This window comes from Nelusetta ayraudi, unplaced genomic scaffold (genome assembly GCF_046127955.1).
Source record: "Nelusetta ayraudi isolate G7.1 ecotype Tasmania unplaced genomic scaffold, CSIRO-AGI_Nayr_v1 ptg000050l, whole genome shotgun sequence".
Lineage (NCBI taxonomy): Eukaryota > Metazoa > Chordata > Actinopteri > Tetraodontiformes > Monacanthidae > Nelusetta > Nelusetta ayraudi.
In genome coordinates, this window is record NW_027466100.1 from 1,555,045 (window position 1) to 1,582,849 (window position 27,805).

Consider the following 27,805-nt stretch of genomic DNA (forward strand, 5'->3'; position numbering starts at 1 on the left):
TACTCTTATTTTAAACCATCTGGTCGGAGGCAGATATACGGGGGAGTGCGGATCAAAAGGACCTGAAAAGGAAGTGGAGGGGAACGAGAGGCCAGGATTGAGTTCCAGAGCAATCACTCTCGGATGGGGAATCGGGATTTACACTTGTCCAGTACAGATTTAAAGGGTTCAACACAATTTCCGGATGTTGAGAGCACATTGAGACAAAATGTGGACGTCACATCTCGATTTCCCTCATCCTTTGCGCGGTTCTCTCTACTTTTCTGCGTTTCCTCCGCAATGCGCCTTTGTTTGTTAAAGGGTATTGTATGTCTTCAGGGACGTGGCCAGGAGAGCTGCTTAGTTCAAAGCTGGTTTAGTAGCTCAGCCAGACGGCTCTAAAGGGCTCCAGAGGAATCCAATTGTGGACATAATGGGATTGCAAAACACAACAGAGCTCTTCAAGGAACGGCTGAAGATGCTGCGCGTCAAAGGGCGGTGAGGAGCGGGGGCGTGTGGAGGGGGTTGTCAACCCCATTGGCAGACAATGAAAGTTTAAAGGAGCAAACCGGGATGTGTAGGACACATTCTTCCACATCGATCGCATGCTTTATGAACGGCCATACAATCTGTCAAGTCATAAACACGGTAAATGAAAAAAAAAGAAATGGCGTCAGCGGAGAGCTGTAACATTTCCTTCAGCTATAAAAGCACTCAAGACTTGGTGTCTTTGTTTAATTTTGCCTGGGGTTTCGTGTTGGCAGTCCTGCACGACTACAATATTCAGTCAGAAAGGAGGAAAAAAAAAGAGGGACCGAGTGTCAGCAAATCAGGGTATTTAAAAAGAAAAGTAGGACAAGAACCACTAGTGAAAGAAAAAGGTCAAAGGATAAATCGGAGATGTGATTAATAAGCAAAGGAATGGAAACTCGACACAAACACACAGACACACACTTTGCATTTTTAATTCATTCAGAACAGAAAAGCTTTCCAAATGTCACAACACAAAATCTTACAAAGAGAGGGATTAATGCCTGAACACTAATCTGATGGGTTCTAACCCCACTGCATTTATATGTACACTGAATGTCTCCTTGTGGTTCTCATATAAAACGCACATCCTCAAAGGAAATCAGTACGTACTGTAAACAAAAGAACATGTAACTTCCCATTGGTTGGTTTTGGCATAGGAGTATGATCACATTCATTTAATCAGTCACACAGAGCAAACACATGCATACACTTCACATCCGGATTTGCACTCGTGCTTGTAATCCTTCAATATAATCGCAATTTCAGTTTTCTTCTCGTGAAAAAAAAAAACTCGCATTCAAAGCAGAGGCAATGCTATAACACGCTACTCTTGACAAACAAAGTGATTAAAAAGTGATTTAAGCATACGCAAAATAAAAGTGTACCTCATCCCTTCAGTGTTAATGTGTGTCACATTAAAAAAAACAAAAAAAAAACTTTACAAGTTCTTTGGCATTTCTCCTGAAGTGGTCACTTCCTCCAAGCAAAGACATCAGACAGTAAGTGCGGTGAAATCTATTAATCATGAGCACAAATGTGCAACAGGACTGTGAAACAACGTGGAAGGTGTGCACAGGTGTCAAGAACATTATAGCAAATTTGAAACCTCAGACATATAAATATATTCAAGTACAGCTCAGGCATTAAAACAAAACAAAACAAAACAAAACAAAACAAAACAAAACAAAAGCTTTTGCAGTCAACGCATTTGCAAGAAATACCCGAAAATTGTTGTCTCCCAAAACCATGTCAACACTGTTTATCAGAGCATGCTTGTTTTAAAAATGACAGATCCAAATCCAGTTTTCTTCGTTCTCATCCATCAAAAGTCAGCCTGTTCACCATCTCCTACAGCTGTCAGGTGAAGTGATCATCTTATTTAAAACCAGACACTAAAACTTATGTAAAGCTTCAGTTAACCCCACCATAATTTCTTAAAAAAATGTCCGTGTACCTGTAGGGCTCCAATAAAAAGTAGTGCAAAGTTATTAAAAGACAAAAATAGAAATTGGTGTCTCCTGACATTAAATGGGACGATGTTGACTGGCAGTCACCAGAGGTGGCGCTGCGTCGGTGTGCCGTGGACTGCTTTGCAGTTCGTCTTTCAAGTCTGCTGGTCGGGTACCAACAAATTGGATGCGTGTGCACTTGACAGTAGCTTCTGTCTGAGCGCTCCAACACTTGTTCATGTTTTTGAAGGGATTTTTTTTTTTTTGTTACTCAAAATGAGAAAAAGTCTACCAGCTCTCGCAGTGCTAAAGTTCAAAAGTTCCAGTCCGCAAGCGACCCCCCCCCTCCCCCCCCAAAAGAAAAACAGTCTCATGAAATATTAAACCTTTTGAATGGAGCAGCTCTACCTCAGCCACACAGAGAGACAGAGATCATGTTTCTTCGCTTCAGGCTGAGACTGTGTGTCACTTCGGGTGTCATCCCGAGCGTTCGTGAACCAGATAGTTTGGCCCCATCATGTGAAGAATAATGTTCTGCCCAGGCGTGCCCTCAAACCACTGGAAGAAAATGAAAAAAAAAGAGAAAAGAAAATGAGGTGTTGCTGTTTCTGAGTCGTGTTTTCCTATTAATGGCATTGGTTAACTGTATGTGGGGAAAAAAGCAAAACAAAAAAAAAAATCTGTCCAAACATGTTATGTTAATATTATCTGCTCTTAACTATACAAGTGTTTACTTTTGTTCTTTTACTTTTGATACTTATATTACGTACCATACGTTGTGTTGCTCACACATTTTAATCATTCATTCATTCAAACAATGGTGACAGCCAATCAATATGGGATTCATCACTGAATTTGAAATTTCCGATTCAATAACTAGAGATAATTATTTTTATTCTTAAGAATGAACTCGTCTCCAACACAACAATGATCCAACAGCGAGGCTCTCCTAAAATATTGCGCGCGCACACACACACACACACACACACACACACACACACACACACACACACACACACACACACACACACACACACACACACACACACACACACACACACACACACAAATTTGGAAAAACGCAAAGATTAAAACAAAACTAAATAAGTACCGCTCTCGGAGGAATATGGGGACGCTGCGGCTGCGCGCTTCTGTTGTACGACGTGATGAGCGTGTCTCCGTCTGCGGCAGTCCTGCCTCCACCAGCAGCTGTGCGAGAAAGGTAAAAAAAAAAAAAAAAAAGGTCCAAGTTCTCAACACCTGATTCATTCTCCAGAACAGCCTGGGAACTCCTCGGGGACCGAGGTGTAAAACACAGCTGTACAAGAACAACCAAGAACAAGTGGATGTGTTCAACAGCAGGCACATCTCAACATGGCGGTCACTCACTGTAGCAACGCACACAGGAGCATGACGAGAACGCAGCCGACGACGCACATCACCAGCGCCGTGGCCACCGTCTGCTGCCTGTGGTTGGTGGCGACGACGGCCAGCAGGTCGGCATGTTCGCACCTCACCCCGACGAAGCCCGCGTGACACCTGCGACAGGGACGCACGCAGGCCCCAAGCTGAAACAACTCTTTTCAAGGCGATTTCACCAGCGACGCACGTCAAGGTCTGGCGAGGAGCTTCTTCTGCTGCTGCATTCATTTCTTCATTTCTTTTTTTTTTTGCAAAACTCACAATGACCAAGATCTGTTACGGATGGGAACTCACACGCAAGCAGGCGTCTCTTCCAGTACCAGGAAGCGGCACGTGCCGTGGAAGCAGAAGTGGCGGTGGGTGTCCGGACAGTCGTCGAAATGAGAGCGCACCGCCGCTGCCACGAACTCTGTGAGGTGGCGGCAAAGAGACAATCAGAGAGTCATGTTGTGCTCTTTGCCTCTCATATTAATGCAAAATCCACATCATCGTCCCAAATATGTATCCGTCCTGTTGATAAACTCCCCCTTCCTTCTCTTCTTATGCTCGCTTCACTTCTAAGGGGGTTAATACACTTTTTGAAATCGTCTCTTTGTGATGTCACAAAGGGTGCTGATACATGTTCCAGGTTAGTGCGAAAAACCGGTAGCCATGTGTGTGCTCCACCGCTCTGAGACCACCTCACAACAACTTTGTTGTACCCCCTTCCAAACACGTGAAGGTACAACACAGCATCGTTTGTTTTTGGGTTTTTTTGTATGATGCGAAAATCAAATGTTTTTGGGGGCGATGAATACCGGTAGTTCTTGCGCTACTCTACCAGACAAGGGGATATAAAATAAAAAATATAAAGATGGGTGTAATATGGGACCTTTAAAATATGAGGAGTCTTAAAATGAGCCACTGGAACAACGCAAAAGAAAATAATATGATGTTATAAAAGCAAGCCATCAATTAGAATGCATCACTTGCAAATACAATGAAGAGATGGAGTGAAATGTCACCCTTGACTACAACATGCGAACAATAATCCAAGAGCGTGTCAGAAAACTGAGCCGTACAAAGATGAATATCAGAAATCTAAAAGTAGTTTAAGCCTGCAGGGACCTCAATCAATAGCACGTTCTAAATCCCAAAGCCGACGCCCACGTCTGAGGTCAAAGACTCAAACCTTCTTGTCGCCAGTTGCGCGTGCGCTCACGGCAGCTTACAGTTCTCAGCCTACCTGAGATGGTCCTGCTCCTATAATCAGAACAGGCCCTCAAGCCCACTGAAAACCTCCAACCAGGGCTGAAATAACATCTAATTAAGGGACAGACATTTCTGGAGTCAGTCAAATTCCTGCATAGCTGACCCCGAAACAAAAAGCCAGCGTTCCCCGGGCCTGCTACGGACAAGACACGGCGTCTTGGCGGTAGAGGTGGGAAGGAGGACGGGACGCAGCGGACGGACGGACGGACGACCGCGTGCGAGCCTCCGTCACACGCTCCATTCCAACAGCAAATGGGTTTTTGGATTGTAGCCCACATGCATTGTCTCCTTCTTTCAGCCTCCGTGAAAGCCCTCCGTTGTCCCCGAGGCATCTGCCTGCCGAGTGTTCCTCTGTCTCTCTCTCTCTCTTTCTCTATTCCCATGCGATTTTGGCAGGCCAACGCGAAAGACGGCGGGGACAAAGCCTCGCCTTGACGCCTTGCAGGCAATACTTTAATACCGTAGGTGTGCGTCACAGCGAAGCGGTCGGAGACGCTCCTCGTAATCTTTCATTTACCGCAACTGATATTCTCTCTCTCTGTCATGCTGAAAGGATCAATTATCAGGGAGCTGCACTCTGCTGGCATGCATCTACACACTGAAGTTCACTTGGATGCCTGGCAGCAATGAGGGACAAGTTCAATATGTTATGACCCCGCCCCTACTCCTCCATGATAAAAATTTAAATGTCACAAGGCAACATTTTTGGTCTTTTAAAGAGTATTCTTACTTTTAACTGGGCTGGTGTTTGTTGTTGCGTTAGCCGCCGCTGTGGCCGCAGAGCCGCTCCTGGAGGTGTCGGGAGCAGCGGTGGGGTCCGCGATGGTGGAAACCCTGGAAATGGGGTCTCCTGACCCCGCCGGACTGCTCAGATCTGCACCCAACGTTGAGAGAAGACCTGCCAAGGCGAAAACACACATCGGCCACCGTCACGCGATATGTGGAGCTAGATCTAGAGGACATAGAAAGCACAGAAAGCACGGCATCTACGGCTCCTCACCTTTGACGGGAGGGATGGCAGTTTTGGGGGTCACCGCAGTTGAGATGGTTGTGCCTCCAGTGCTGATGGCAGATGCAGAGCGAGACGTGGTGTTCGGACCCTCGATGACTGTAGAATTGTTGGGCCCAACTCCTAAAGAAAAGAAGGAACCTGCAATAGAGGGGGAGACAAAAAACAAAATCCATCCTGCTGTGGGGAAATGTCAACATTGCTATCAACCCAAAACCCCTCTCTGTGCTAATTTAACTCAATCAGAAATGTTTTTTTTTCTTCTTCATTTTCTTCCTGTGTGACAAATTGAAATGGACGGTAATTATCTCTTCCAACCCCCAACTAAGAATCAGAACAATCTGGGTTGTAGGGAAGCGTGGGGAGAGCGGGGCGTTCAGATGTTTGTTCAGTACATCTAACTGCTCAGTCGGTCATGTCGTGTTGTAAAAACAATAAAAAGACTGTTGGTATGAAACAATAGAGGGAATCTATTCCACTGTGAGCAAACGTCATTTCAATACAGTTGATTTGATTCTCCTTTCCCCAAAGCAAAAGAGGAAAAAAATGGGTTTCATCTCCTCCACCATGAAATGAACACTCCCCAGTCTGACGGTCCCGTGCATCATCTACAGTATGATCATGTGACCGCATCTCCAGTGTGTGTACCAATGCTTCATTGACTAACCGGTACACAACAATAGTAAGAAGGTCAAGCATCCACTTAAAGGGAGGACACCAAAGCTCTATAAATACAGCAGGTTCATGCACAAGACACGCGAGCGCGACCAAAGCCCAACAACAACCACAAGGTTTTCAGGGTATTTTTGCTCGTTTTTTATTTTATTTTTTTCAAAGAATTAATCAAAGTTCCTTTAATTTGCCATGCAGTAAGAATCAGTGACATTACATCAGCCGCTTCCTCCTCTGCACGCTGTCTATACTGTCATGTTTTCTTAACAGTATATGCTGTCGCGGTCCAGGTTTCTATATTTTTATTTTTTCAATCGTTTTTATTTTATCTATACTTTTGTATTATTAGTCCTGTGTTGAACATTCACGCGCGTGCTGCAATACTGGCTGCAATACAGACACACAAACAAAACTGTTGTTTGTTGCACTTTCAGATTTAAGACTGATTTGCAGATAAACAACTCTGCATATTAACTGTGTGTGACACCAGTGGCACCACTGCTTAAACAGATGGGGGAAATGAAAAGGCTGAAGGATCATAAAAATGAATAACAGCACAATATTAAGTGTACTGCACATTAAGTTCTGCTTAGTTCTGGTAGTGCTGACGCTCCTTAAGGGTTATTGAGTTATCCAGGGAAATGAAAACTCAGAGCAGTTGGCTGTTAAATAACTACTATAGCTGAGACATATTACACACACACACACACACACACACAAAAAAAAAAAAACATTAAAAAGAAAATGCAACTCACCACTTATTAGAAAGATAGTGTCCCATAAAATCCAGGTCATGGTGCCGACGTGCGCTCTAAACTATAGCAAAGTTTTCTGCAGCCTTTCGGAAATGCGTCCGTGTGTTCGGAAAAAACATTTGGTGAAGCGGCGCGTAAAATGGTGAATGTGATCCCAGAGCTGCTGCTGCTGCTGCTGCTGCTGCTGCTACCGTCGCCGTTCACACTCATCGGATCAGCCGCGCTCGACTTTTACTTTTGTTTACTTGCGTTCACAGCAGTCCCTGAGGAAAGAATTGAAAGAAAGAGAGAGAGAAAAAAAAGAAGCACAACGTGTCTCCAACAGGAGATCCGACACTTCCACCTGACTGCGTTCTACTGAGCAAAGTGTCTGTCGCCCCTGGAAGAGATGGACCAATTAGAAGCAGGAGAGGGGAGGGGGCGGGGCGGGGATGGGGGCGGGGGGGTGATGTTTCATCACGACCGCAGCGGAGCGAGTAATTGTTTAATTCATTCGATTAAAGTTATCCAGCTTGTGATCCTATCCGGCTCAGATCTGGTTTAAGGATGAACCCCGTTCTTCCTGAGAGACAGAAAGACTGACTGACAGACAGACAGACGGACAGACAGACAGACGGACGGACAGACGGACGGACGGACAGACAGACAGACAGAGGTAGACAACTTGTTGTTTCACTATTCATTAAAAAAAAAAAAAAAAAAACTCAAATTAAAAAAGTTGCCATGAGTTGACCTGCAAAATCAGATTTCGACCTGTGATAGATAGATAGATAGATAGATAGATAGATAGACAGACAGATAGATAGATAGATAGATAGATAGATAGATAGATAGATAGATAGATAGATAGATAGATAGATAGATATGGTTCATTTGAACAACTATTTAACAGGTATTTGTTTACAAAACACCACAACTTCGATGTAGAAGATGAAGCTTCCAGTGCACTTTGAACTGTGACCTCACCATTCCACTGCAGGGTTCCTCTCTCTCTCTTTCACACACTCGTGTTCTGTCTCGCTGCTCTTCACCTTCAAGCCGCTCTTACATCCAAGGGCCTTCACCTCCCTCCTCTTCTTTTGGTTTTCTCCCACCTGTTCCCTAATCTCACCACAGAGTTGTTGCGGGGGGGAAAGGTTTCGGACAACCATAAAATTTTATTAAATCCCTATTTTTGTCATGAACAATTGATTGATCAATGAGACAATTGCCAACCAATACGAAAAGTGAAGGTAGTCCACTGCCCATTTTCACCAGTGACAGCACCGAGTGTGTAGCGTTGCCTAGTTTGTTTTAGCCTGCTCGCATTCGACTCAAGTTAGCTGCCATTTGCGGTGTGTGTGTGTGTGTGTGTGTGTGTGTGTGTGTGTGTGTGTGTGTGTGTGTGTTTCAAAATGTTCGGCTGCATACAGGTACACAAACAAATGGATATTATTAAAACTGTTGTTTGTTACACTTTGAGACGTAAGACTGATTCGCAGATAAGCAACTCCGCATGTGACCTTTGTGTGACACCAGTAATGCTCGTAATGCTCGTCAGTGACCCAGAGTCCACCTGGGCCACCTTGAGTCGTCTGACGTACCAGACAGTCACCCTGGAACACCTGTAGGTGGCGGCGTCTGACCACGAAGTCACAATCCCATCGTACTGTACATACCTCAGTCCTGTGTGAGGATCAGGATGCAGCGATGTGGGATCAGCGAAACAGTTGAATGATGAGCCTCGACAGAAAATTATTTACACAGTGAATCATGAAAAGAAATGTTAACATTCATGGCCAAAGGTGGGTCGGAGTCGATCACTGACTATTATGTATCCAAGTTTCATTGGAATAAAAAGAAAAGACCCGTTCACTATCAACGGTGGCGATGATCACGTGTCCAGCAGTGAACAGAAAGTGTTTGAAAGCGATTTAGATTTGAGTCCCAGTGCAAGTCAACCACTGACGTCCGCTGCAGGTCACGGTGTGGGTCCGTGTGACGTCACAAGGTCCCTCCTTAAATTACCTCCATCCTCCTTTTGCACCTAAAACGTCGTGAACAAGCATTCAAGATTGAGATCTTTATTCCTAACAACAACAACAACAACAACAATAATAAACTGCGAAATCAAAAACAGAGGTGCAAAATTCCGGATTAATCATTCTTCTGATAATTAAAACACGACCTTCTGTTTCGCGTGACTTCATCGCGTTCCTGGTCGCAGCCAATCACAAGAGACCAGTCACCGACTGCTCGACTCCGCCCCAGGTAGCGGAGAAAGGTTATTAGAGAGTTGGATGGTCGAAGCCGAGCACAACTGTTGCCTGGACACTTTCCGCTTCAGCAGAGTTCCACCTGACGCAGGAAAACGATGCCGTCCGCTGAGGCACAGAAGGTAAAGGACTTCCTGCGTTGCTATTTATAATCAAATGTCCACATTTCAGAATGTATTTCCTTGATGTATTCCCCCCCCCCCCCCCCCCCATCTTTTCTTCTTCCTCTTCTTCTTCTTCTTTTTTTTTTTTTTTTTTAAATCTGGGAATGACAAAAATATGTTTCTTTTCGATTATGTCATAAGCAGCAGCATCCAGCTGAACTGAACATGAACTGTTTAAGGAGCAGAGGCTTAAAACAGGTGGAAACCTGATTTTGATTGTAGCTTAATTCAACTGTTTTAATGAGTAAAAAAAAAAACAAATAGTGAGACAAGTTGTTTACCTATCTCTGTTATGCCTATGATCAGCAGCTCAGGTTTATGCATCACAAAGGGGGAAAAAACAGCACCAGTTCGACTCACCATGTCCTTTGAAAAAAGAAAAGCACTTTTTGCTCGGTTGGTTCTCCTTTAATGGAATCTAATTCGGAAGAATTAAAATAATGAAATCTATCTATCTATCTATCTATCTATCTATCTATCTATCTATCTATCTATCTACCTGGACATTGACAGGGCAGTCCCTTGACCTTAGTGCTCATGGTTGCTTCTGCAGCCATCGGTGGAACTCTGCAATATGGCTACAACCTTGCCATCATGAATGCTCCCACAATCGTAAGTTCTCACTGACACGAGCACAAGTGTGTGGACAAACTCAGGTCATCATGAGAATTAAACACAGTCTGGTTCATTTTTCACCACTGGCAACCCGACACTGCAGACTCAAGTGACAGACTAACAGAATAGCTTGTCAGTCGAGATCAGTGTGAAAGAGTGTCGCCGAGTAAGAAGCTCTGCTCTGTTGACATGCACGTGCTTGGTTAACTCACTGTGAATGTCGCGTGTTTCCTCACAGTTTATTCAGACCTTTGTTAATGAGACTTTCCTGGAGCGCTGGGACATCCAGTTGGAGGACTACCAGGTGACTCTGGTCTGGACAATTATTGTCTCCATCTTTTCACTAGGGGGGTTAATCGGGGCTCTGATCGCCGGACCTATGACGATACGCTTCGGGAGGTAATGCAAGATGCTGCACTCTGCCACAGTTTCCAATGCAATATGAAGAAGATCACAGGGTGCAATATGCCATTTAAATCAAGCCTTTAATAAAAGACACACACGTATTTGTGTTGTCCGGATTTAACCCTGAAGATAATGTTGATCTATTCTCTTCCTTGCTTGTGTGTGAGGGAAAAAAAATGATTCAAAACCCAACACTGCATTGCAATGGTTTCTCACAACTTGCACCAGTCAAACCAGATCATATTCTGAGGATAAACATTTTCAAAAAGAATATACAGCAGCGTTACTCATCTTGAGTTATCTACTACTACAACATTGTCTCTATCTCAACTCGAGTGACTCAGAGAAGATAAAACATACGTGCCTTACTTGAGAGAAACTTCTTGTCCATTCAGTGTTGGACAAGACCATCCCAAAGGGTGGCAAACCAAACATTATCTTTTTTTTCTTTCTTTTTTTAACTTCCTTACTTACTTTCTCTGCTTCCAAGGAAAAAATGCTTGCTGCTGAACAACATTTTCCTCATGGCTGGTGCGCTCTTAGCGGTGACGAGTCGAGCTGCCAAGTCTTTTGAGATGATCATAATCTCACGTGTCCTTGTCGGAATCAATGCAGGTGTGTGTTTGTCATGATCGACATCAGTGTTTTTCTACTGTCGGCATTAAATGTTAGTACGCTCGGGTTGAATTGGGACACGTAAAGGTCCAGTGTTTAAAATTTGGCTTGATTTCTTTGATTTTTTTATTTTGGCAAAAGCTTAACATACTGCAAATAAATACATTTGAAAAAGCTTATACTCGGTACAATAAAAGTCATTTGGGTGTCCTACCCTTAGAACGGTTCTCGTAAGAATATACATAGAGCAATAAGGGTCTTGTTCTTAGTTAGCTGCCGTCTTGCGCCGCCATTCTTTAAGGAAGCCTCTATGACAGTGCTGCAAATATTAAACTGGCTACTTCCTTAAAAATTTTGGGCTTTTAAAAACAAAATGTACACACTGGACAATTTTTTTTCTCTCTCTCTCTCTTCATGACAGGAATTAGCATGAACGTGCAGCCCATGTACTTTGGGGAAAGTGCACCCAAGCACTTGCGCGGCGCCATCTCCCTGTCGTCAGCTGTTTTCACGGCGTTCGGGGTCGTGCTGGGACAGGTGGTCGGGCTCAGGTACATGCAACCCAGCGTGATGACTTAGCTCAAAGCTTGCGCGTGGACCTTTCATCACAAGCGTACACAATAAGGCGGCGTGACGGCACATCCACAGTGACCCTCTGGATGATTTATTTATAGGGAGATTTTGGGCAGCGAGCCCTGCTGGCAGTATCTCCTCGCCAGTAACGCCATTCCCGGCTTCATTCAACTCGTAACCCTGCCTTGGTTCCCAGAGAGCCCCAGGTACCTGCTCATTGACCGCGGGGACAAGGAGGCTTGTATTAAAGGTACATACATACAAAGTTCATGCATGAGTAAACATAGCCCTTAAATTCAATGATGAGGGACCTTTTTTATTACACCCTAGAGATAATCAGTTGTTGATTTTGGTGGGTTTTCATTTTCAGAAAGCAATAAAATGAGAGACAAATTTGAGATTTCAGCCGGTCAAACTCTCCTCAAATAGAGCATTTTTTTTTGTTTTGTTTTATTTTACATTTTTTATGTTTTTGTTGTTCCGCTAGCCCTGAGACGCCTGCGAGGCTGTGATGTCCAAAACTGCGAGCTGGATGAGATTCTACAGGAACAGGCTGAAACCAGAGGCATGAGGCCCAGCAGGCCCTGGGAACTTTTCGCTGATCGCTCAGTGCGCTGGCAGCTCATCACCGTCATGATCATCAGCAGCGCCATGCAGCTCTGTGGCAACGACTCGGTAAGAACACCTTGCGTCAACATTTATCAGGGAGATTTCCACAGCGTTTCTCTGTGTCCCCGTCGAGAGCGCTGTTATGTAACCAATGAGGATCTGTGCTATTGATACCGAGACACAATAACAGTGTTGGATGTTCTCTGCGCCGTCAAAAGGTTGATTGGTAAGTTGAGACGATCCATCAGTGGATTGTACTTGGCCTGAGGTTTTCTTCTTCTTTTTTTTCCGACAGGCCATATCAATAATGCACACAGGCACGGTGGCAACATCACCAGACATACCTTGAATTAAGCAGTGTGTGCAAAAGACAAGTTTATCGCTTTACATGCAATGTGGGTTTTGATTGTCCAAGAACACTGTCGGACCTGGACCAGGAGCTGCTGGCTAAATACTTTCACAGCTTTCACACGCAGGGCAGTTTCAGGCAGAGAAAAGGGTATTAACATGGCTAATCTTTGTACCAAATGCCGAGCTTAATCAGCAGTGAACACTTGAAGCTCTTTTAATGATGCTTCACGGTGGTTTAATGTCCTCTTATATTTCTTCACACGGCAGATTTACTTCTACGCATCATATGTTTTCAAAGAGGCTGGGGTTGCCGCAGATAAAATCCAGTATATCACAGTGGGCACCGGCACGTGTGAATTCACAGCGTGCATCATGTGTGTAAGTATCCACAACTAATGAACTTGTTATGTAACCAGCTTGGGTACGCATTAAAACTTTGCAAGGACTTACTTGGAACTTAAAACAAAAAGCGGGCTGGAGTGGAGGACAAAGGTTTTGGAATGTGCGTGTAATTGATGTTAGCTTAAAATGACTTGTTGTGTGTGTGACAGTTTGGTCAATAGTTGTAGGAGGGTTTTTAATTCAGTAATTTGAGCCAACTGCATGCTTACACAGTAAACACGAGGTTCAGCACAATTCTAATATTTAAGTGGAGTGAGGTGGGAACATAAACATCCCCTTTGTAGCCTCTACTTAACAGCAATGCGGCTTTATGTATTATTAGAGAAATTACTGATTTCAGTGACTAATAAGTAATTTTTGTTGACCAACCTTTAAGTGTAATCTCGGAACAAGTCCTCATCCCAAGCCACTAGAGTAGAGTGATATTTCTTAAACTGTCAGGACAAAAAAACACACCAAAAGCCCCCCCCCAAAAAAAACAAAAACAAAACAAAAACATGATAGTAGTAGCAGTAGTAGTTGTTGTGTTTACTGACACCTGCAATGGCAGTAATGCTGTTACACTACTGGGTATGGCCAGTGGGTGGCCCCGTAGGATGGGGAGCCTAATTAAAGACGGTGTAGAAGAAGAAGTGAGTGGGTCTACCTGCCCTCGTTATGATGTCTGTGCCCCGCTGCGGAAAGTTCAGTAAACTTTCCCTCGTCCTTCTCTGGATAAATGTTGGTGTTGTTCGTCTTGTGCTGTTGTATTTTGAGCCCTGCCAGCGAGAGGATTAGCGCCACCTTCACGATAAAACAAAGAGTGTCCTGCTGCCACATTATGATGTTAGCTGCCCTGACAACTTCATATCACAAACACAAAAAGCAACCTCAGAAGTCACCATTATTTATATAAAACTACAACATTTTAATGTATTATTATCATGTACACAAAGCAGGCGATTTAAGAGCGACTTTATATTCATTTCTATTGCTTTTTTTTTTTTTTTTTTTCAGTGTTTACGATAATTATATAGAACAAACTTTTACTGTCTTGTCAGTGTTCAATAATACATACAGCTGTGCGAAATATTACTCCACGGTCACTACTCTACTTAAATTTAGGCCCGTTGAAAAATAACACACAAATATTATGTCGCAAGATGTGTAGTTTTGATGTACCTACATAAAAGGAGAAGCAACCTTTTATAATGCAAATAAACTCTCTAGGACTTACATAAATTACTGCACAGTTTTGAATGTATAATATGTCAGATGGGACATGGTACGACTTCCTTTAAACTTATATACTGTTTTTCTTTGTTTGTTTAAGAACCTGCTGATTGAGCGCCTTGGCCGGAGGTTGATGCTCATGGGAGGATTCATCCTCATGACGATCTGGGCTGTTGTCTTTACAATTTCTCTTTGGTTTGAGGTGCTTAAAAATAGCATGTTGTGACACGATTGTCCACATTGATACCTTTAAGTTTTTTTTTTTGTTGTTGTTTTTTTGCCATGAAGCATCAATATGAAAAAGAAGAGCTAAGATGTTAGATAGAGCTGAGGGCTAAAAATGAGTAATTCTTTCCAGAAGAACGGAACTAATTGAAAGAGCAGGAAAAGGTTGAAGTGACAAACCCCCTGAAACACAGAATAATTTACAGCTGCTGCATAGCAGGGAGTCAGAAGCAGCCAACAGGGTGAAAACAAATGAGAAGGAACATCAGCGCAATTGTCTGGAAAAACAATCATATATCGTTTATCCTGTGCAATGTCTTACCCAAATTTGAACCTTTCCTGCTCAGTATGGAAAGATAATGAATTGTAGGAAACAATTATGTTCTAAGCTGGGCAACATGTGAAAGACATTGCAATTATAATTGCTTCATTTATTTCTATGACTTTCATTTTTAAAGATTTGTTTTCAGGGGGCAGCAATAGTAATAGTAAAATAAATTATAGTATAAAGCATAAAAAAAAAAGTTAGTTACTAGTTAATATATCAGGATAATGTAGTGCTTAATAATGTAGACAATCATATATATTCTGGAGAAAATAGAAGGAAAACATTGCTGTAAAAAGATAGTACTAAATGTCAAAATGGCCACAAAAAAAAATCTAAATAATGAAGATCGGTGTTGGCAAATTTGTCCATAGCCATTATGCCTCAAGTCATATGAGTAGGTACAGCGGCTTGATTACCAGTGCCTGATATTTTGAGATCTTGGCGATGGTGAAATGAAACCGAAAGCAAAGCAAATGTTTAGCACAGCTACTCCCGTCACCAAAACAAGACATTTGTTGAGAAGAAGCCGACTGACCGTGGCGGACTTTGTGGTGGATAGTGAGCGACAATGATTTCTTTACTAAGACCCGGAACTTTATTTATGTGAGCCAAAACCCAAGTCAGTAACTTTCATACCTTCTGAGGCGTCACCATGTCACTCAGTACTATTGAGATTATGGCAACAGGTAAATTTGCCATTTACCAGACTGTGGCTGATGAGGATGCTTTCTAGCTCTCTTACTATGATCAAATTAGTCAAATTACACAACGTCGCCTGCAAGGGTCTGACTGCAGGTGTTTGGTTTTCTTCCTCACATAGAGCTCAGTATCCTGGATGTCGTACCTGAGCATGGCCTGCATCTTCACTTACATTCTGAGCTTCGGAATGGGACCAGGTCGGTGTCTGGCAACGTCTTTCACTTTCTCAGGCTTCCGTGTTGACTCTGTCACCTTACCGACGTGCTGCGCGTGTTCCCCTCAGCTGGAGTCACAGGCGTCCTGCCCACTGAGATCTTCAACCAGACTGCTCGGCCCGCCGCCTACATGATCGCCGGCTCTATGATGTGGATCAACCTCTTCATCACTGGAATGCTCTTCCCCTTTTTAGTGGTCAGTCTGTGTTTCTGTCAACAAGAAAATACACATACACAGAGCGTTCCTTATAATGTTAATACTATGATTTATTTAGAGTACAAGTGTACAACTGATATTCCAGTTGCTATTCCTCTACACTGCTACATGTATTAATGCAAAATCAGTTTTAACCCACAATCAAAATTGCCATCATTTTACCACTTAGCAAAAAGGTAAACTGCGCAGAAAACTGTGGCCAACTAGTCGTCTGTCATGGCCTCAGCCCCGGTGCTTCCTGTCATGTCTTACCTTCATCTTCTTTGCACTTCACTTCTCCAGAGGGAGTTGAGTGAGTTCTGCTTTGTGCCCTTCGCCGCCGTCTGCCTTTTGTCTGCCCTCTACGTCGGACTGTTCCTTCCTGAGACCAAAGGGAAGTCTCTGTCGGCCATCACGAGTGAATTCCACAGGCTCAACTTTAAAGGCCAGGAGGAAAAGTGCGGATCGCAAGCTCAGTACAGGCTGGCCGAAGTGCGTCTCTCCACAGACTTGTAATCAGCCCTGTTGCTGCTTTTGACCTGCACTTCTAGAACACTTTCATGTAACGTCCATGCCCTGCTGTTTTACTTTCTTTTCACTTATCCTCACTTGTCAGAATTGATGTGTCACTAACGTGACTTGTGCTACTCTGTATTTTAACTCGCAGCAAGAAGGTTGCAAGTCAGGGTGAATGTTTGGCAGTGTTGGCCCTGCGTTGAACTGCCGACTTGTGTGAACCCAACTGAATTTCGGAATTTTGGAAAAGGCTTCATTTTTCACAGGCTGCTGGATAAGTGGTGACACAAATGGGTGGGGTTTTTTAAAGAAAAAAAAAATCTTGAAAAAGTGCCTGTATAGCAGAATTTTATGACAATGAGCTGCTGTATGGTTTCATTGATGCAAATGTATGTGTGTGTATAAAATATTCTGTATAATACAGAAATAATTTCCTGACCTTTTTTGTAATTTAAATGACCTGGATTAGCCAATAAATAAATCACTATTATCTTTTGACAAAGTTTACCCCCATTTTATAAAAGATCACATCTGCACCTACATAAGTGTTTACTTTGCCATTGTCTTTTATTCAAAGTTGTAAATCCTTGCGATCAGCCAGCATAATAGAATCATTCATAAATTGTTGTTTCAAGTGAGAATCAGTGATGCGTCCGAACGCTTTTCATGGGGTTGAGCCAGAAAAGGAGCGACACGCCAAACACCACAGACAAGACTCGATTATACAAACTCTATTTTACGGCTGACCGGAAGATGAATGAAAACCACAGCAAAGTTTGCCTCTCCTGATTTTCTTTGGTTTCTTATCTGGAACATTTGTATTTATTAATTGCTATACTTAATACCTGCAGCAGTAGCATTTAAAGTTACACAAAATTCCAGTTTTAATGTGTTTTATATCTGTGTTTGGGCTACATTGTTTTCAAGTCTACTGTCATCTAAAACCAGTGCATTACATTCCTATACGTATATAGAAATGCAATTAAAAAGACACATTAAGTTTATTTTACAATTCTGAAATAAAAGCAGGGATTCTAATATGAAAGTCAGGATTTGAAGTGCAGAAAGCTTAAAAAAAAACCTCTTAAAATTGAAATGAACAATAGAACTATTTGTCAGATAATGTCTTCTTCTGACAACGGAGATCATCTGAATCGGCTGTATCTCTGAGATTAGGACAGTTGAATGATAATGGCCCATTATTCATATGAGGTAAGTTCTTGTCTGAAAACATTGACTTTTTTCTTTCAGAAAGGAAATTTCTATATTTCTGCATCGTACTGTTCTGAATGACTGTTATTTCTGATTAATATTTGATGTCCACTTGAGGAACTGGGTTTTAAAGATATGTTAATAGCAGTAGTATCATACTGAACAGGAAGCACATTCGCACAGCCAATAAACATACAGTGAAACTGGTAATTACAACCATCTACAGAGGTCCATTTTTTTTGTTTGTTTGTTTGTTTTGTTTGACCAAAACCTGTGTCAGTACGTGGGGTTACATGGAAAATCTCTCCCTTTGACTGGACAGCTGATTGGTTCACAATAACTTCCACATACATACTAGTGACCAGAATGCTGTCATTAATAGTGACACACGCTGACGGGCTGAATGTCAAACACTCATCAGTCCTATAACTCTCTACTATGTTTTTTTAGAGTTACTGTCAGACCCAATCATCAGGTGTGCCAACCATCATCTCATGGATACAAACAGACAGTAGACGCACAACTGTCTGGTTAATAAAATACCAGGCATACCTGTATTACAATTGGACATAAAAGTCGTGGCTCAGACAATATAAAGACATTTATTTATTTATCTATTTATTTATTTATTGTTTACATTTTTATTTATTATCATTTACATTGGAGACTTTTTTCAAAGTCCACAGACTAACTCATCCACTACTTTTCTAGACCATCTGCACACTCTCTAGACATACACCACCTGCTGGTGGAATCAGATTTTTTTTTTTTATCACTCCACACTGTTCTCTGTTGCTAAATAAAAAGTCAACACACAAAATACAATCGGTGAACTAATATGCTGATTGGTGTGGATGAGCATTTGACCCCCACTGTTGGGAAACAGCTGTGTCTGAGATTGTTTGCCAAATAGCAAACAAAATCTAGAATTTGTTTTGTTGCCCTGGTGTTGCACTGCTGCCCCTTTTTCTCCTCCTCAGCAAGTGGAGCTGTGACCAGTAGAGCAGCAGTCTTCTATGCCCTGTTGAGTACCCTGCCTGCCGATGTTAAAACCCAATCATAAGGAAAGAGCAGTGACTTGATTCGATTTAGATCACTTCTATTGAGTGACGATGATGATGATGATGATGATGATGATGATGATGATGATGATGATAATGACAATAGAGAAACGTTCATTGTTAGCTCGTTGGGTCTGTTTATTTCTACTTTGACATTGCATTTGTCACAAGGGAACTTGTATGAATTCAGAAAAGGGCTAAAATGTGTGTGCGTGTGTATATACATATGTATATTCATATGTACACACCAGGCCATATCCACATAAGAGTTCTGAACAAAATGCATTTAACTCAAAAACAATCGTCGTTTGGCATTTGGTGTAGTTTCTTACAAATGATGATGTGCTTCCCAATTATTTGTCACAACAGTTTGTGATTTCAAATTTATGCAATTTGGAAATACGCAACATGAACACACGGCCCAGATGACAGCTACAACTGTCATCTGGGCCATAGAATACATTGAGTGAAAAAGAGTTGGTCGGACTGTTTTTCATTCAAATGTTACGGTAAAAGTTACAGAAATGTTTGCTCCCATGTGTGTGCTATTATTAGTTCTTGGGTTTTGTTTCAAGCTGGACATATGTCTACACGTGTCTCATTCCTATTCACCAGTTTTATGTCATACCAGTCTGCAACCGACCAACATATGCCCCATACTATGCTTTCATGATCAAATCATTTTTAAACTAAATTCTGAAGCTGCACTGCACTTGTTGCACTTGCCCTGCCCTCCAAAATATCCTATTTTATTTCATTCTCACAGCAGGACCATACTATCCAGCTGAGCCACAGTATTTTTCTTCTGCCCAGCCTGCACCAGTCATGATCAGTCTCACTGAGCAACAGCAAAAAAAAACTCCCTCACAGCAACCACTGCCACAGTCACACGGCCAACCAAAGACGGATCCCAAACAGGTAAAGAGGTCAAAAGGTCAAAACCAGCAAATGGCCAAAATGTTTTCAACAACTGATTCCAAAGGAAACACACATTCTAGGTGTTTACCTCATAATTTTTAGTGCTTGTTGTTTTGAGATCAGGGGCAGAGACACGAGCTGCTCAGCGAACTATGGAGGTGAAGGATACACGTCTCCCTCCATCAAATCTCAGCAAATACACAAGTTGTGACCTGGGCACTCACAATGTTATGAATTAATAAAGTAAGGTTTTCAAGGCGAATGCGTAGCCGGAACTACATTCAAGTCATACCTGTTGGGCTTAGCAGTTTGTCACAAAGAAGGTGATGCCTGATAATTTCTTCACAAAGACCCACAATCTTATTTATTTGAACCAAAAACCAAGTCAGTAAATAGTGTGTTACATACAGTAATTATGCAAGATTATGATTTTATAACGTGACGAGTGTGCTGATCAAAGCTTCTATGTCTACTAGAGCGTTTTGCTATTGTTGGATTGGGAGAGAGAGGTTTGTTCCCTTTACCTCCATTTGGTTTGATACGCAGCTCATCTTTGCTCCCCGGCTCTCAAAACAACAGCCAGTGGTAATTAAACGATGTGTACCATCTTCTTATATGACTATGGGATTATCAACTGTTGAACTATCCCTTTGAATTGTACATTAATCGTGCATCTTCATGTTATATAAACTATAGAATTAAATTGCCATCATATGTACGTCTATTTGTTTGTTGAGCTCAGACCGTCTGCAAAAAGATGAAACAATTACTGTAAATGTGTTGGAAGCAAAAGACTGGTCAGTATTTTCAGGTCTGCCAGGTCCTCTGATAATGTTGGCCACAACTGTATTTCTTGACAGGTTTGCATACGTGACCCCAACCAAGGTGGGCCTGAGATTACAGAGGAGCTCATGTCAGGAGTCAGGTGCTTGATGACCACACCCACTCCTCCACAGGTAGGTGCTAAATGTTGTGATGTTCTAGGGTGACGTTTTTACATCTTGGTCCTCACATCTTTCTATATATGATGATAAGGGCGGGGGTATGCTCACAGAAACCATAAGGCAGACTACATGCTATAGTGATTTGTATTGTTTTCGTGATTGCAGCTCTTAACAAGAGATGAAAATCCTACACCGACTACTGATGAACTTCGAGAACCTGAGGATGGAGTCGCGGAGCTTGATGAATGGGTGGAGCTTGAGGTTAGTGCTGAAACCTCACCACCCATAGTGGGTGTCCACCAGGACCTGGAGACCCTGACGACACTGGAGCAGTTCCCCTCTTCCCTCATTTCTGCATCAGCATCTAGTTCACCGACAGCTCAAGAAAGCAACAATGACACTAAAGTCATTAAAAGTGACAAAGAAGATGTTTTCTGCAGTTCTTCTGTGCCATTGTCACAGCAGACGCCTGTCACCTTGGAGAAATCTCAGTTTATTCCACATGTGAAGCCACCAGTCGAGGAAGAAAAGATGTTGGAAGTGAAGATGTTGGAAAAGGAAAAGCAGGTAGACAGTACCAAGTTGGAGCTTTCAGTTGACATTGCTGCTCCTGTGTTCCATTATAAGGTAGTGAATGAAGAAACCAAAGTCAGTCAGCCCTCAGACCCAGAACCAGAATCTGACAAAGTGGAGACCCAGGATATCACCAGAACCCCTGCCATCAGGCCTGAACAGAGTCCTACACTGGTGGAAGCAGCAGAGCCCAATCTAGGTCTGGACCTGCTTCAGGACAGCGAGAAAATCTCCAAAGGTGGAGACTTTTCTGGAACTACTGCCTCTGTCGAGTGTGCACAGCTTCTTCAAAAGTCAATTGCGGCTGAAGCAGCGACTTCAGTCCATAAAGACACAGAGGAGGGAAATAGTGAAACAAACCAAGATGCCTGCTCTTCCTCTCGTGCTCTCCACCCAATCGAGGAGCCGACTACTGCGCAAGGTACGTTGTAGAAAGGCTGGCAATGAAATACTTACTTACTTTTCATTTTCATGAAACTGAGTTCAATAATTTTACCAAATTTATTTAAAATAACGACATAAAATTTAAAACAACAACAGCATAAAGCTATCAGTTTTGACAAAAATATGTCAATTATTTAATAATATAGCAAAGAAAAATAAAAGGTTGAGAAAAAACTAAAACCTAATTGCAAGAAAGTAAGTGATTCTATTTGAATTCCTGGTTAGAAAGTTAGTGTTACAGCTATATACAGATATATTGAATAACACACAGTTAACCATCTTTTGGTGTATTTGCAATCCCCCCCCCCCCCCCCCCCCCCTCCCTCAAGGAGCCACATCTGTTCCAAAGAAAAGACGAAGCATGAGGCAGCTGAACAAGAAGGAGGCCATTGGACACCTTCTAGATGCCTTCACAGAGGTGTGACTTGGTCCGAGCTACAATGATATTCATCATATAAACGTGGCTGAGGTACATTAGGTAGTTGTATGCGCTTTGTTTGCCGCAGGAGATGGGCACCAATCAGCAATCACCATCAGCTTCTGAACCCTTTGGCACACAGAAGGACAGCATCCCTCAACTTTCACCTTCAGTGTGTAATGAGTCAAAGGCCAAGACTGCAGATGAGACGTGGGAGGAGATAGAGGCAACGCTAAATACTGAAACCAACAAGCCAAAGGCTGCCCCTAAGTTGATCAGTAGGTTAAAACCAAGACATTTTAGGAATTCAGAGAATAAACAACACTGTAGGTATTTCAAGGATAGTTCAGAAACTGCCAAAATTGTATTTTAATATTAAATGACAAATGGTACTTTATTCAGAAGGTATATATCCGTTTTCCCTGACACCTTTTACGCTACAACAATCTCTAATTTTAAATGCAATCTCTTTTGTTTTCTCTCTCAGAACCAAGGAAGACAACTGAACCAGGCGAGAGAAAGTGGTACAACAAAGAACCCCCTCCAGGCTTTCAATCTATCAACACCAGGCAGAAATGCTGCGTGGCCCGAGACACAGTCAGTGACACTCGAGTAATTTTAATTGTTGTTCTTGAGTACAATTATAATCTTAAGATTTTTCTTGTTTTTAAATCTCCAGGTAAGGGAGATGAACATTCCGGATTTCACTCCCTCATATTTAGGAAACCTCGGGAGCAGATTATTGAGACGACCGAGGCTCCCAGTAAGTGGATTTTCCTTATTACTGTGGTTCCTTTTGGTTCATAAGTTTCCTTTTTCAAAATATGAATTCCTAATGACACCTTTCCTAATTCTAGCCACACGGGCTTCAGTGGTCACAGCAGGATCAGAGAAGAGAGACCAGGAACCTCATGAGCAGCTTGTCCCACAACAGCGGCATGCAGCTCAACAAAGCTGAGAACGCATGGCGGTCGTCGGCAAGGAAGTCCGTACGCAACCTCCGCAAGGAGCAGGTCACGACCAACAACCCTGAGCAAGTCAAGACCCAGCAGCTTTTCAAGCATCTCCGGGGTATCCTCAACAAACTAACCCCTGAGAAGTTTCAGGAGCTTATCAAGCAGGTGCAAGAGTTGACAATTGATACAGAAGAGAGACTGAAGGGAGCCATCAACCTCATCTTTGAAAAAGCCATCCTGGAACCCAACTTCTCCGTGGTCTACGCAAGCATGTGCCATTGCTTTAGAAGGGCAAGTCTTTAGATTAAAAGCTATTGAATTACCTCTGTGTTTTGTTCCAGTTATGATTTGTCTTTGAGCCTCATTTTTAGGCAACCTCTTGATCTTGATGGTAATGAGGAAGCAACATCAAGTCCAGTGATAGATCCGTATTGATAAAAGAATTCAGCAAAGGCAAATTTGAGGCATTATTAATAGAATATGAATAGCTTCCACATTTTTGCAAAACAATTAACATCAATATTTATCACCAGTAATTATGTTTTATTTCATGTTAAATGTCAAATTCTTCTTATTTAAAAAAAATAATAAATTCTCCTCATAGTTGAAGGTCCCCACGTCAGACAAGGCAGGGTTTGTCAACTTCTGTAAGGTGCTGCTCAACCGCTGCCAGGAGGAGTTTGAGAAGGACCGAGATGATGATGAAATTCTTGAGAAAAAGCAAAAGGAGCTGGAGGCTGCAAAACACGTAAGACATTGGACTGTCCATTGTTGCAATAATGAAGAAAAAAAAAATGTAGAAACAGATTGAGCAGAATTCACACTTACAGAGGCCACTTACGCCTGCCCTAACAGGACAAGGAGCGCGAGCACTTGAGGGTGGAGCTGGAAGAGGCCCGAGACAAGATGCGCCATCGCTCGCTGGGCAACATAAAGTTTATCGGCGAGCTTTTCAAGATGAAGATGCTGACAGCTTCCATCATGGATGACTGCATAGTAAAACTGCTAAAAAACCACGATGAGGAGTCTCTTGAGTGCCTCTGTAGGCTGCTCTCAACAGTGGGCAAAAACCTGGACTTTAAGAAGGCCAAGGTAAATACGAGCCCAATGGACACACATTCATCGTCTTATGTGTCATGCAACCAATCGTCTCACATGTAGAAATTTTTCACTCTGAAACTGTCCCTCGTGAAAATGGCCCTTTCCTCCCTTTAGCCACGGATGGATCAGCATTTCAACCAGATTGAGAGGATCATCAAAGAGAGAAAGACATCGTCGCGAATCCGTTTCATGCTACAAGACGTCCTGGACCTCAGGAAGGTAAAGAGCACGGCGTGATTGTCATAAAGTGGTTTGAGCTAAAACACAGCAGCACCTTTGAAGACAATCAAGGTCACCTCACTAATCAATTAAGGGATCAATCAATTGAAAGATTTTAAAAGGGACAGACACAAAAATAAAGAGATCTGGAGCAGAACAATGACAAGTGAGATGGAAAATATATTGGGCCTGTATCAGTGACACTATCGGGGGAAATTTCTCTCAACATACTCACTTTAGAATAACTGGGTGCCACGGAGAAGAGACCAGGGTCCTAAGACTATTGATCAGATACACAAGGACGCAAAGTTGGAGGAACAGTTGGAACAGATTGAGGTCCATCAGCAGCTCTTGTCCAAGAGAGAAGCAGGGGGCAGGATGGGAGAGAGCGGGGGCGGCCACCATACGCTAGGCGGCGGCAGGACCAGCCAATCCCACGATGACGGATGGAATACCATGACGAAGAATGTTAACGTTGCACATCTCAGAAAGGTGACATCATCTTGTGTTTTTTTGTTTTTTGTTTATTGTTAGCTTTCTTTAAAAACAGAAAAATTTCAGTGGTCTGATTGTGGTTTCCTATTAGGCCTTTACACAGGACTGGAACAACTTAATGTTGCGTCCTGGGAGTAACAAAGTCGTTTGTTCAAAGTGGGGCCAAGGCTGCAGTGGAGGAAGTGGAGAGCAGGGTATAACACATCTTGAAGTCTCAATCTTGTTTAGTGCATTTTTTGTGGAACACGATGAATGATCCAATTCTTTTTTACAAGATTCAGGTCGTATCACAGCCAACTTCAACCAATTCTCCGTCCTACAACGGCCCAGCTCATTGTTTACTTTGTCCGACTCTGACCGCAAAGTTACGCACAGGTATTCGGCAGCTCTGAACTCCCAAAATATCTCTGCTCTTAAATAACAACTGAGTAGCTTCAAACAACATGAAATTGAGGACATTTTTTGTCCAAATGCGTTGGATATTGTCTCCAAACAATCAGGTCAAGCTCCAGTTTCGACCCAGGTGATGAAAAAAACTGGAGTGACCGAGACAGGGATTGGTTTGAACAATTCGACAGTGGTGAAGGATGGCAGGGCCGTGACGGCAGAAACAGCCAGAGCCAAACTGGGAAACGGAGCTTCTTGAAAGAGCTGCAGGAGCGTGGCGGGAAGGGCCGAGACAACCGGGACTCGGTGGAGATTGTGCGTCACGTGACTGATGGCAGAGACAAGGGAAGCAGGGAAAAATGGGGTGGGAACAGAAGTCACATCAAAGATCCAACAGGTGAAGAACTCCATTCTGTAAAAAGGATATTCAGGTTGTCTCAGCTAACTGCACAAAGGAAATCTGTAACTTGTCTGGCCCAATCTCTCTTCCCTTCTCCGTAGCAAAATATAAAGGCAACACAAACCCTCCCCCTCTTCCAAAACCTGCTTTAACAGAAGAGGAAGTTGCGCGGAAGTCAACGGCCATTATTGAGGAGTATCTCCACATCAATGACCTGAAGGTTCATGAATGTCACTTCGCAAAACACACGTCATCTGGCTTTGCAGGTTTGATTTAAAATGCCCTCTGAACTGGCTTTTCCCTCCACCCCTCCCCTCTGGTTTTGCAGGAGGCATCACAGTGCGTGACGGAACTCAACAGCGCCTCGCTACTTTATGTGTTTGTGCGACGTGGTGTCGAGTCGACGCTCGAGCGCAGGACCGTTGCAAGGGAACGCATCGGCCTATTGTTGTACCAACTTGTGAAGGCAGGGATGCTGCCCAAGCAGCAGTTCTACAAAGGGTAAGGATCAGGAACGAGGGAAACGCTGTGACACTGTTTCTTAACCTGGTACTCAAGAGAAAGCATTTCCGGAATCTTGTTGGCTTTTTAAAGAGTCCATAGAAAGCATTAGGTAAAAATAAATAAATAAAAAATCTGTGAAATTTGAGCAGCAGCCCGTTTTCCATAAATCGTGGTCCTCTTCCACGGTTTTTAGGAGCACCTTGGAGGAGCAAAAAGCTGCTTGTCACTCTTGCACCATTGTACCATGCATTTATCCATGAAGGCATCTGATTCTAGTCAGGTTTTACAAAGGACTGGTTATCGGATCTGAAGTTGTCTGAGTGATCGAGCTGAAGTCCACTCCTTTTTAGGACATAAAGGGGTCCTCATCTATTTTGAATGTTTTGTAAAGAGTTTGTAAAGTTGTAAAGTTTTTTTTATTTTTTTTTTATTTTTTAAGGAAAATTGGGTCATTTGAATTTCACTGATGTTTCTGTGCGGTTCTGGGGTTACTAGGCTCGCAGGGACCCTGGGAGCTGCGGAAGACACAGCCATAGATATACCTCATATCTGGCTTTACCTCGCAGAACTCTTGAACCCCATGCTCCACCAGGGTGGCATCTCCATGGGACATCTCTTCAGGTGAGCTGTATACCAAAAGTCAACAACATTTTCCTTTGGCTTGTCTGAACTAATAGCAGCGCCCTGGCACACGTGAAAACATTTCTTCATTTTTTTTTTCAAGTCATAATGATTAGAAAAATATGAGACCACACATTACAAATAATGCCAGTGGCATAGATGTTATGTCTACAAACTGTTGCAATCGGTTCATTAAATAATCAATTATTTGATATGACCTGCAATTGACTAATTCTTGTTATTGTGGGTTTAGGGAGATCGCAAAGCCTCTTTTGCCTCTAGGTAAGGCTGGCAAGCTGGTAGTTGAGATTCTCAAGCTGTCCTGCAAAGAAATGGTATGGCTGACATCAATCATCGTTGCTTGGTGCTTAATAAAAAACAAATAGTGTGTTCATGCAATAGGGCCCTTTATTTGCATACACTTTATTTGCCATCAGGGCCCAGAGAAGGTGGGGGCCATGTGGACAGAAGCTGGCCTGATGTGGAGTGAATTCTTACCTGAAAGTCTGGACACACACAAGTTTGTTGTTGATCAGGTCTGCAGACTGCAGTGGTTCTATAGAACAGTACATCATAACTGAAACAGCATCCCAGTCTTAAATTGGACTTCAACGGCAGCTATAATAAAGTATTTTCTTTTGGTGCCAATCATTATCTTTTACAGAGTAATTGCAGGGATTGTTATGACCAGGCAATACATGTTTCGATACAGTGCAACATCTTACATACAAAAAAAATGCAGTTTCTGAGAAAATGACAAAAGTCTGAAAAAACTAAATATCTTTGCTTTGCCTTTTTCATTACATCATTCAGGAAATGGAATTCACACTGAGAGAGGAGTCTGTTAAGCGAAATCCATTACTACCCCACTTATGCTGAGGCAAGCCGGGCTCCAGCTTATTGTGACAGAAATAATTGCCATCAAATAAAACTAACTGCCTGAATTGTGAGGTGTTGAGCAATTTATTTTATTTTTGTTTTTTGCTTGTTTATTTAAAAAAAAAATATATATATATATATATATATATATATGTATATATATATATATATGTATATATATATATATATATATATATATATATATGTATATATATATATATAT

At 42.5% G+C, this 27,805-nt stretch overlaps 4 protein-coding genes across 6 annotated transcripts; 3 read left to right on the forward strand and 1 right to left on the reverse strand.

Annotated features, from left to right (window-relative positions):
- Nucleotides 1-1,284: 1,284 nt before the first annotated feature.
- tgfa (transforming growth factor, alpha) lies at nt 1,285-7,435 on the reverse strand. The gene is made up of 7 exons (XM_076037282.1): nt 7,071-7,435; nt 5,635-5,784; nt 5,365-5,532; nt 3,678-3,792; nt 3,351-3,500; nt 3,073-3,170; nt 1,285-2,519 (listed from the first exon to the last, which is right to left on the reverse strand). The coding sequence occupies exons 1-7, from the start codon at nt 7,108-7,110 to the stop codon at nt 2,512-2,514; spliced, it is 729 nt and encodes a 242-aa protein (XP_075893397.1). The 5' UTR covers nt 7,111-7,435; the 3' UTR covers nt 1,285-2,511.
- Nucleotides 7,436-9,358: 1,923 nt separating this feature from the next.
- On the forward strand, nt 9,359-16,934 carry slc2a11a (solute carrier family 2 member 11a). Of its 2 annotated transcripts, XM_076037354.1 has the most exons (12): nt 9,359-9,447; nt 10,003-10,101; nt 10,343-10,503; nt 11,000-11,124; nt 11,546-11,675; nt 11,799-11,947; nt 12,185-12,372; nt 12,925-13,035; nt 14,372-14,473; nt 15,645-15,720; nt 15,807-15,934; nt 16,238-16,934. In XM_076037354.1, the coding sequence occupies exons 1-12, from the start codon at nt 9,424-9,426 to the stop codon at nt 16,448-16,450; spliced, it is 1,506 nt and encodes a 501-aa protein (XP_075893469.1). In that variant the 5' UTR covers nt 9,359-9,423; the 3' UTR covers nt 16,451-16,934. The 2 variants fall into 2 exon arrangements, with proteins under 2 accessions (XP_075893469.1, XP_075893470.1); XM_076037355.1 differs by lacking the exon at nt 12,925-13,035.
- Nucleotides 16,935-17,582: 648 nt separating this feature from the next.
- On the forward strand, nt 17,583-23,279 carry LOC142895686 (eukaryotic translation initiation factor 4 gamma 1-like). The gene is made up of 9 exons (XM_076036904.1): nt 17,583-17,662; nt 19,537-19,641; nt 20,502-20,597; nt 20,751-21,579; nt 21,932-22,020; nt 22,109-22,298; nt 22,508-22,617; nt 22,700-22,783; nt 22,878-23,279. The coding sequence occupies exons 1-9, from the start codon at nt 17,636-17,638 to the stop codon at nt 23,277-23,279; spliced, it is 1,932 nt and encodes a 643-aa protein (XP_075893019.1). The 5' UTR covers nt 17,583-17,635.
- A 267-nt stretch (nt 23,280-23,546) lies between these two features.
- Nucleotides 23,547-27,641, forward strand: LOC142895966 (eukaryotic translation initiation factor 4 gamma 1-like). 2 transcript variants are annotated; one of them, XM_076037351.1, is made up of 13 exons: nt 23,547-23,724; nt 23,832-24,068; nt 24,192-24,296; nt 24,537-24,788; nt 24,883-24,985; nt 25,067-25,166; nt 25,292-25,575; nt 25,680-25,798; nt 25,907-26,079; nt 26,578-26,703; nt 26,957-27,038; nt 27,141-27,239; nt 27,517-27,641. In XM_076037351.1, the coding sequence occupies exons 2-13, from the start codon at nt 23,883-23,885 to the stop codon at nt 27,580-27,582; spliced, it is 1,695 nt and encodes a 564-aa protein (XP_075893466.1). In that variant the 5' UTR covers nt 23,547-23,724; nt 23,832-23,882; the 3' UTR covers nt 27,583-27,641. The 2 variants fall into 2 exon arrangements, with proteins under 2 accessions (XP_075893466.1, XP_075893467.1); XM_076037352.1 differs by lacking the exons at nt 25,067-25,166; nt 25,292-25,575.
- Nucleotides 27,642-27,805: the final 164 nt, after the last annotated feature.

Coding starts and splice junctions, on each gene's coding strand:
- tgfa (XM_076037282.1), bottom strand. CDS start 7,110: ATGACCTGGATTTTATGGGACACTATCTTTCTAATAAGTG. Junction 3,793..5,364: donor AAACACCAGCCCAGTTAAAA/GTAAGAATACTC, acceptor GCCACCTCACAG/AGTTCGTGGCAGCGGCGGTG. Junction 3,171..3,350: donor CTCCTGTGTGCGTTGCTACA/GTGAGTGACCGC, acceptor TTTCTCGCACAG/CTGCTGGTGGAGGCAGGACT.
- slc2a11a (XM_076037354.1), top strand. CDS start 9,424: ATGCCGTCCGCTGAGGCACAGAAG. Junction 9,448..10,002: donor CGTCCGCTGAGGCACAGAAG/GTAAAGGACTTC, acceptor GGACATTGACAG/GGCAGTCCCTTGACCTTAGT. Junction 11,948..12,184: donor CAAGGAGGCTTGTATTAAAG/GTACATACATAC, acceptor TTGTTCCGCTAG/CCCTGAGACGCCTGCGAGGC.
- LOC142895686 (XM_076036904.1), top strand. CDS start 17,636: ATGATAATGGCCCATTATTCATATGAG. Junction 20,598..20,750: donor CCACACCCACTCCTCCACAG/GTAGGTGCTAAA, acceptor TCGTGATTGCAG/CTCTTAACAAGAGATGAAAA. Junction 21,580..21,931: donor GGAGCCGACTACTGCGCAAG/GTACGTTGTAGA, acceptor CCCTCCCTCAAG/GAGCCACATCTGTTCCAAAG.
- LOC142895966 (XM_076037351.1), top strand. CDS start 23,883: ATGCGCCATCGCTCGCTGGGCAACATAAAGTTTATCGGCGAGCTTTTC. Junction 25,167..25,291: donor GACCGCAAAGTTACGCACAG/GTATTCGGCAGC, acceptor CCAAACAATCAG/GTCAAGCTCCAGTTTCGACC. Junction 25,799..25,906: donor TCCACATCAATGACCTGAAG/GTTCATGAATGT, acceptor CTGGTTTTGCAG/GAGGCATCACAGTGCGTGAC.